General features: G+C 32.0%; 1 protein-coding gene across 1 annotated transcript; it reads left to right on the top strand.

The window, feature by feature from the left end:
* Nucleotides 1-7,927: 7,927 nt before the first annotated feature.
* On the top strand, nt 7,928-8,428 carry LOC107857156 (cell wall / vacuolar inhibitor of fructosidase 1-like). Its single transcript, XM_047408334.1, has one exon. It carries the CDS (start codon nt 7,928-7,930, stop codon nt 8,426-8,428), a length of 501 nt encoding a protein of 166 aa, XP_047264290.1.
* Nucleotides 8,429-9,864: the final 1,436 nt, after the last annotated feature.

Genomic DNA, 9,864 nt, shown 5'->3' with positions numbered 1-9,864 from the left:
ACTGCTAAAAAACCAACTGCTGCTAACCTATATAATAGAAATAGATAGAAAAATTATCTTAGTAAGGTAGTTAGTAGATATTTTGTGTGTATAGAAGTCACTACTTAGTTATCAGTTAGGTAGTTAATTTAATTGTACTATAGTTAGCTAGTGGAGTAGCATAGATCAGATTCTATATAATGCATATGTAGGCAGTGTGATAGTAGTGCTTTTGATTCTCTTTTGTGAAAGGAAAAGGAAATCAACAATACAAAATGAAGGTTCTCAACTGGATGTGGTGACCTTTTCAGGAGTCCTTACGGCATGTAGTCATGCTGGTTTAGTCAAAAAAGGGTTGAAGTATTTTAAAGCAATGAAAGGAATTCACAGGATTGCTCCTAGGATTGAATACTGTAGGTGTATAGTCGATCTTTACAGTTGTACTGGAAGAGTGGAAAATGCATTAGGTGTGATTAAGAATATTCTTGTGAAGCCAAATAAAGTTATATTGGAGTCCATATTAATAGCTGGTCAAAATCTTAGCGATGCAAGTTAAAGGAGAGTTAGCCACGTAACATAAGCAAATACAAGACAAGACCCAGGCTTCCACCTATTGCTAGTTGAAGAACCTACAAATGATCTATTTTCTCTATCACAAATAACTTAAGGGACAGATACTCGAGAGAACTTGAATAGATGACCAACATAATACTATAAATTCCAGTCGCATAACCTCTTATATCATAAACCAATAGATGGACACACACAAGAAGTTGAAGTATAGTAAAATATGCATATGCATACATCTTACATTGGCTCCCAACTGTCTCCCTATCCCTTCCTTCCCCCCTCCCCCTGCCCACCTTTAACTCCTTGGATATATATATTTTGATTAGGCTAATGCACATATATATAACATATAAAGTATAGGCTGCCGGCATAAATAGAGATGAAGAGGGCTAAATCTTTTACTATAACGCATCATTCAACTAAAAATAGCTCCATCTTGCAAGTAATCTTGTTATGTACGATTAAATATGTTACCTAAAAAGAAATTTGATGATGTATTAGCACCAACTTACCGAAATAAATCAGTTATTTCTGATTCTCAAAATCAATAAGAATTCTTCACATCCCCAGGGCTTCTAATGGTAAGAGTGCAACTTGTGATGTGTGGTTAGATACATGTCATGGGTTCAAACCATTCTGCCTATAGTATTTAAGTGGAGAAGGGTAGAGGAGGGGTCTTTATCTACCAAGTCTCAAACAAAGTACTACTAACCGGGGATTTCTCGATCATCCAAAAGAGTTCTCTTAAAAAGGAGGGTATGATGTTCTTTGCACCATATTCATGATTAATTTTCTTATCTTCTTCTCACTGTACAAGTCTCGTTCAATGAAGTGTTAGGAATAATAAAAAAACAAGCAAAAGCACATAACATAGTTACGTATGTGTTGGCATTTGTTAATTTATCACAAAAACTTGTAAGCAGACATATAGACTGCTGTAAGAACAGCTCGGCCCAAGTGTCAAAGTTCAATTTCAGTATATATGTATCAACTTAAAGAAAAAAAATAAGGAACTATATCATAAAGGTTAATACAGTAGTATCTGAATGTAGTCAAGCGTCAGAAGGAATGAATGATGTGACTTAAATTCTTCTATTTATTATTAAGGAACTAAGCAAATATCTGCTACTAATCTAAGATGATTACATTTTTTGCCAGGTCCTCCTTGCAGACATACACAACTAATTTTGTAGCATACAATTACATGATAGGTTGGGTAAACTACATAGCATAGTTAGAATAAGTGCTAACCAAAAATAGAGCAATCTGAGTGGCTGGATGGCTGGTAGAGATAACTACAGCTATGAATATGTGTTCTCTATGCTTGATAAACTATATACAAGGAGTTCATACATAATATATATCAAAAAACTCATTATTGTCATACATCAACAACAACAACTTATATGATGATGTGCAACACAAGCAACAATTCAACAGTCTGGAGAAGAGATAAAGCAAAATGACAAACAACTAACAAGGGAAATGTAGGGGAAAGTAGTCGAGCAATATTCAATGTCTCAAATTTGTTCTTTTGAATGATTTTCTTCTTTGACTTGCAGTTTATTTAATTGACTTTTCATACAAAAACTATTTACAAGGATTTCGTACATAATATATATCAAAAGACTCATTATTATCGTACATGAACAACAACACCTTAAATGATGATGCGCAATACAACCAACAATTCAGAAGAAGCTAGCTTGAGTCGGTCCTATTATTTCGAGGAGTAGAGGTTTGATACGGTTTACTATAATTTTGGTTACAATTTTGTTCATAGTATTGCACTTATTGGTCAGTACTGCAAAATGGTAGATGTGCCATAGACAACAACAAAGGTGTTCCATAAGCAAGGTTTGGGAGGGTAGAGTGTATACAGATCTTACCCCTACTTTGGGGAGGCAGGGAAGTTATTTTTGAAGACCCTTGACTAATGATACCATTCAGTTAAGTGTGCAATATTTTTGTAGAATATTTTTCATAGAATATGATGGACGAAAGAAATACATAAAATAGTTTAATTTAGAAATTATTTAGAGAGAAAGGATACATTTATTGCATTAGGTACAATATACATACGTTTTGGTAAGTTTTCTTGGATGATTCATATAAGGATAGGTTAAAGTAGGTTACTGGGAAGAAATCATCATTGGAAAATATAAAATTGTAAATTATTGTAGTCCATAGAAGAGCACTTGTTCACATGGTGTAGGACTATGAGATCCATAAGGTTTTCTTCAAAACGTAGGAAATTTACATGTAATCTGTGAAAAGTGTTTTAAGAGAATGCCTTATTAATGATTTCACTATATACTATATTATAAGTAGAATGATCACCGGGATCATCTGCTGTTGTTGGTTGTAATATTATTTTTACATAGTTTGAGTTTTTTGCTCTTGATAAAGCAACATAAAGTTGGCCATGTGAAAATACAGGTTCACGTAAATAAATTCTAATAAAATCTAGTATTTGACCTTGAGCTTTGTTTATAGTCATAGTAAAACATAATCGAATGGGAAATTGTGTTCTCTTGAATTGAATTGGTGCCTTTTCGTCTTGTGGTGATAATAAAGGTAATGCAGGGAATGAATACATATTTTTCTTTGAAATCTCCACTTGCAATTTTAGCACTTATAATATGAGTTTTGAAATTAATACAAATTAACCGAGTACCATTACATAACCCTTCGGAAGGATTTAAATTGTGTAGCAATATAACTGGGCAATTTTTCTTTAGAATTAACTTATAAAGAGGTAGTCCTATAGGATTCAAAGTATGTAAGAAATCTTTATACTCGCTTTGGTCTTTTGGCTCTACACTTTCATCAATACCAATGAATGTCACAGCAGTACCTAGAAATTGATCTATGAACATTTGGTTAATTTCATTTACAAAATCATTTTTGATTGTTAAGATAACACGTGATGTTATATTAGATGTATCAATCATGGTCATGTTTAAGTTGGGGTAAATAGTTTTGAATAAATTGTTTAATGATTCCTTCTTATTTGTAAAAGGAATAAGAATGGATTCTTGAATCTCAATTTTGTTATGGTGATTAACTTGTTCTTTTCCATTACCAATTCTAAGTAAATATTCACAAAATGTTGGATCTTCTCGTGCACGCATATTTTCTGTCAGCCGAAACCTTTGTAGGTAATTTCATATATCTGAGTTCAATAAATTCACGAATGAAATCTTTTTTTACTCCACTTTTTACAACCGATAATGTTTTTCTAAAATCACCTAAAAATTGATGACTTTTCCACCAAAAGGTATATTTATACTCATAAGATCTCTTAGTAATAAATCAAAAGTCTCTACAAGTTTTTTTGTTGCCATTGATACTTCATCCCATACTGTTAACTTGGTATCTTGAATTAAAGTAGCAAGTGAACTTTGTTTACTTATATTATAGTTGTAGTTTTCTCTTATGTTGACAGGAAGTTTAAAGCATGAGTGAGCAGTTCGTCCTCCAGGAAGAACAAAAGCTGTAACACCAGAAGTTGCTGTAGATAAAGAAATAAGTCCTTTGGATCTTATAGTAGCTAGTAAAGTTCGGTATCAAAAAGTTTTTTCAGTTTCTCTTGGTCCATTAATATAGAAAACTCCCGGTTCATTTGAGAATATTTCATTAAGAATGGCATTGTAAGCATCATGTTGTTCTTTATTTAGTTTCTTATATAGAAGTAAATCTTCTTCAGTTACAACTATGTTTCTTTCTAAATAAATGTCTTTAGACGCTTGTGTTATTTTGTAAGAAAATTTGGAAGGTATAAAATTTCCTGATAAGAGTTTAAACTCATTTATGTTTCATCCCATTGAATGTAATATAGTATTTATGTGATTCATAACCATATAAAGAACGTTAGTTGTTTGTATATTCGTTGTAGCTGTAAAATCTTCGGACATGGATCTTTTAAATTTTCCCATAAATCTTTTGGATTAGCAGGATTACAATATACTAATAGTGTGGCAAATAAGAGGCATAAACTATATGACATTTGGTAAGTAGTAGGTTCTGATAGGCATTCAATTAAGTTATTATAGGAAGTTAACAATCCTTTTTTTCTGCAATTCTCTAAATTTCGTGCAACATAAGCCATTTACAGTTCTAAGTTCTTTATATGATTTAGGACTTTGTATATTCATTAGTAATAACCGCATATAGTATCTTTCTCCTTCGGTTGGATGATAGCTGATAATACGCCCAATAGCATAACCTTATTTCCTGTATGTCCATATTTTATCGTTGATTGACCAGACAAAGTGTTGTGGAAATTCTTTGTATAGTAAATTAAGTTCTATGGAGCATTTATTTATTTGATTCATTGTGAAAAATTTTGTTAGCATTGTTCTTTTATTTCCTGGATTGTTCAAAATTGAACTTAATTTTGCAGTCGTTTTGAAAGAGATGAATTGTTGGTTTTCAAGTTGTAGCTGCAGCTGATACACATTTGGATGCATTTCACTAATAGGGAAGGAAAACATACTCCACATAGCCTCTGGTGGTGATATCCATCTACCTGTACGATATTCTTTTATTTCGTCAATTTCTGTATTAGCTTCATTACTTTGGAGATTGAAACTTATTTTTTCATGACCCTTGCAAATTTATTTGTAGATATATTTAACGACTTTAATATATGCACAAATTTTAATATTTATGTGGCAGTTAAATTTGCTCAATAGATATGGATTGTATGGTACGACCCATGAATTGTCAAGATATTGGTTTCTAACTTTTACAAATTTTCCAGTGTCTCGTCTTCTATAAATAGGGTATGAATTTTCACTTTTAGATGTTTCATTTCCATAATTTTTAGGGTATTTAAATTTACAAGTTTCTTTTGTTTCCATGCATGAATTGTTAGGATTTAAAGTTCCGTAAGGACCATGCATCATCGTTTAACAACCAAAGAGTGTAAATATTCATTTGTGTCAGCGTCAGGTATTTCAGCACAACTGATTTTGTCATAAGCCTCTGCTGTTAATAGCTTATAATCATCCTCAAGTATAATAAGAAAATGAGTATGTCGAAGACCTCTTTTTTGAAATTCTATAGTGTACATATAAGCAACAACTTTTCCAAATATTTTTGTTTTAACAATATCTGACTTTAATTCTTCTACTTTTGCTTTAAATACTTGACTTATTAAATCAGGTCTATGTTGAATTTCATTAGTCGTTAGCAACAGATATTCTATTTCAGGATATGAAGGATTACATGTCATTGTTAAAAGGATATCTGGTTTTTCAAAATGTTGTACTAATGCAATGGCGTCCATGTATCTACGTCGCATATCTCATAGCCCCCCTATAAAGCTAGCAGGCAAGAATATTTTTTGGCCAATATTTGAAACTTCTCTTTCTCCTAGTCTTTGTAGATCAATAAGCCCGGCTAAGATTTTAGTTCAAAATAAATCTTGATTGAATAAAAAGAACTAATCTTTGTGTTGCAAGTTTTATATATTGATCTATTGAATATTGTTGGAATAATATCCCAGAATGTAAAGTATGCTTTTCTTCATTATCTCTAATTTGAAGTTTGTAACAATAATATTCACGACAGGAAACAATATTATTTTTTTTGTCATTTTTTTAAATTCCCTCTTCAATATTAAGGAATTCATGAATAGAAGTCATGTTTGTGACACTTGGAAGTTGTTCATGTTTGCAGGAAGAACGATTTCTTGAAGAATTATTTGGTTGTAAAATCTTTTGTACGCCATAATGCCATCCATTTTCACCATATGGAAATAACAGAGGATATTGTAAGGAGTCATAACAACCATAGTAATAGTGAACTAATTGACTATCGTTAGTATGAGTGTCAACAAGAATATATGGTGTAGAAATAAGACTGCTTAATTTTTCATCAGTCCATATAGCTGCTACTTGTGATACAGTTGGTAAGTTATATGTTCGTTGATCCAATGTAGAATCACATTTAAGTGCGATATAAAAATCAGATAAATCTGGAATGTGTTAAAGATTTCAGAAATTGTGAGTATGGATTAATTCGTAAAATATCTATCAAATTTTCAATAAGAGATTTATCTAGTTTTTCGGAGAAGGCCATTTTATTTACTCTATTATTCTCATTATCATAGAAATAGAGTTGTAAATTTTTTCCTTTGTTATCTTTAGCAGTGAGGCTAGGTAAGAAATGGTATATTTGTCCTTGCACCTTAAATGTGTAAATACCTTAGTACTATTTGCTAACTCTTTATCATACTTTACGCCAAGTGAAGTAAAGGAAAACATATTCTTGTATGTTCTAATGTAAGTCCGAAAATGTTTGGATTCGTCATAGTCGTCATAATAAAAATGTCTTAATGCAGGAGGTAGCTAATAGGAAGATAATTTTATAGAACCATTGTTACAACATAAAGTTGGAGTTTCATATTGAAATCTTTTGGCTACACAAAATTTACAGTTTGGAACATTTTTTAGAAGAGCAGGACAACAAAGTAGTTGGTGACTATTCCATCAACCTATTTGTGTTATTGTGTGTCCTGCAATATTTGACATTCGTAAGACTTGAGTAAAAATGTCAGTGAAAAATGAAAGTGAAACTTGATTTAACTAACCATTTCTGGAAGTAAGAGGTTTATCCCTCATGTATAGAGTATATTGAGGAAGAATGATGTTGCACGGCTCTAAAGAAGAAGATGACTCATTAGAAGTTGTAGCAGTAGAATTTTCCAAGGTAGTTTGCCTTTTTGCAGCATATTGCAGTTTTAGTCGTTCGAGAAGTGCTACTTTTTGTTCAGATGGCATTTCTCCATAAGCAGTACGACATCAAAGATTTGTCTCTATTTTGGTATTATTCTTTTTTCTTTTTATATTAGACATTTGACCTTAGAATCTTTTAGTTATTTAGTTTTCCTTATTTTTTTAATACCTACAAAGAAAGTATTTGCTTACACAATAGGATTAAAAATAAAGTACAACAAAGTTATGCATCAATCAAATATATATATGGTAAAATGAGTGTAACATGACAAAAGTTATGCCAAAATGAAAGAGAGATTAAAGCACCAAGAAATGTGAGACTTACCAAAGTAAAGATGATTGATCACATATAAGAACAACAACTAACACGGCGCAAACTGGTACAAACTGATAGTTGGAATAAAATGACAAAATTTGAACAACAGTGAGTTAACATTTGGTACAAACTGAAAGTTGGACATTTGTAGTTTCTCTTACTTCAATTATCAAAAAAATTTACATATCTAATTTTAGTATAGTGAACAAGTAAAAGTGAATGGGAAATATAAAATGTGTACTTGCAACCTAAGTTTTCACAATATCTAGAGAAAAGTAAGCTGAGTTTCTCCTTTTTGAATTCCAAAGTGAACACTTTGATGATATATCTAGTCATGCTACTGAATTCAACACTAAAAACAAGCAACCATAACAACAATAATCTAGTAGAAACTACATGCAAGAACACACCAAACTACAACCTTTTCATAAAAACTTTGTTGTCCAACAAGCGCAGCACCAGCGGTTACATAACAACACTAGCACTGATCGTGGTGGATGCCATCAAAGCGAAGGCGAATCAGGTATCAGAAATTATCTCAATGCTCCGTAGTTCGAGTCCTCCAAAAGCAAGGAGAGTTTCTTTAAAGGAGTGTGCTTTGTCATATAAGGTAATTTTGACAGTAAGTTTGCCTGAAGCAATTGAAGCCTTGACTAAAAGGAACCTAAAATTTGCTGAAGATGGTATGGTTGGATGTTTTGGAGTTTCTCAGGATTGTGAGGAGAATTTCAAAAGAAGTATTTCACCTCTTACTGGTTTGAACACTGCAGTACATGAGCTTTCTGGTGTGGGCAGAGCAATTATTAGAAATCTATTATGATGTAATATTCATTAGGAGGTCACAAGTTCAAGCCGTAAAAATAGTTTCTGGTATATATATTCAGACCTATATCATTTAGCCTATTCAGATGATATATTATATCATTGAAGTTGGTAATAAACATATTAATTGGGTATGAAGAAGTTAGTGGGCAAAATATCAACAAAAAATAGTAGATCATTAAAGTTGGTAATAAATATATTAATGGGGTATGAAGAAGTTAGTGGACGAAAGATCAACAAAAACAAGAATGCCACATACTTACATGATCAGACGACATAGGTCATCATTGATATGGTATGGACAGGGACAACTATCATAAGAAAGGATTTTCCTTTCACTTATTTTAGGGTTCCAGCGTTCTATGGAAAAAGGAGGCATGTGCATTACAAAGAGATAATTGATAAAGTCTAGAATAAATTAAGCTCATGAATAGGGAAATTATTAATAGTGGAAAGGGGAACTACACTGATAAAACATGTTGTATATACAAAGCATGGCTATGCACTTGTTATAAGCAAGTGACCCCTTTGTTGGAGTACTATTTAAAGTGCATTAATTATTTGTCAAGTTTTTCTTGAGTTTCCCATGGAAACTTTAGTAAACACTTAGCTAGATGACCATTTTATGCCACTTATAAGTGTAAGGGAGGAATAAGATTCAGATGTTTGTACGATACATCGAAGGCATGATTAGAAATCCAAGAACATATTTTATGTTGTGGCTACTATTGTACTTAAGGAACTATAGAAGTAATAAGTAAACATTAGACAACTATGAAGGCAGGTGGAGTCATATAGATATCCCCTAAAGCTTGATTGATAAAAGTTAGCAATGATGAAGGGGAAGCTCCAGGGAATTTTGTATATGAGATTAGAATGGTGATATCATACATGCACAAGATAGATAACTGGAAGCTCAGTATAACAAAAATACATGACAGAGACCATGGCTATTCAGGTGGCCTTGAGATAGATAATAATCTAGCACATGACTAAGATAAATTTTAAGAATAAATGAAATTAGAGGAAGTAGAAATCCTTTCTTTTATCTCCTACATGCCAACTGAAGTAAAGTATATATGATGAATTTTATGAATTACAAGCATAGATGAATTTTTTTTCATGTTCTAAAAAGTGATGTAGTTCTTGAACAAATGTTTCGCATCCCCAGGTATAAAGATTATTTGTGTTTAGAGCTTTTTCTATTAAAGATAACTTTTCTACCTCATAGAGGTAGAGGTAAATGATCAGTTATACTCTCCTACCGCTAAAGAATTGCACCACGTGCACCAATGGAGTTGCCAATTCACCCATTCAAACTTAAAATTATGTTGACATGGTTGTAGAAAGACAGTAAAATTGCTAAAACAAAATGGATTCACACATCCACCTAGATCATAAATTCAGAGATGATCGTGTTGTAAATAAATCTGA

This window comes from Capsicum annuum, chromosome 1, assembly GCF_002878395.1.
Source record: "Capsicum annuum cultivar UCD-10X-F1 chromosome 1, UCD10Xv1.1, whole genome shotgun sequence".
NCBI classification, from domain to species: domain Eukaryota; kingdom Viridiplantae; phylum Streptophyta; class Magnoliopsida; order Solanales; family Solanaceae; genus Capsicum; species Capsicum annuum.
This window is presented reverse-complemented; position numbering and strand designations above follow the sequence as displayed.

Excerpts from the sequence above, each read along its gene's own strand:
- LOC107857156 (XM_047408334.1), top strand. The coding sequence starts at position 7,928 with ATGATATATCTAGTCATGCTACTGAATTCAACACTAAAAACAAGCAAC.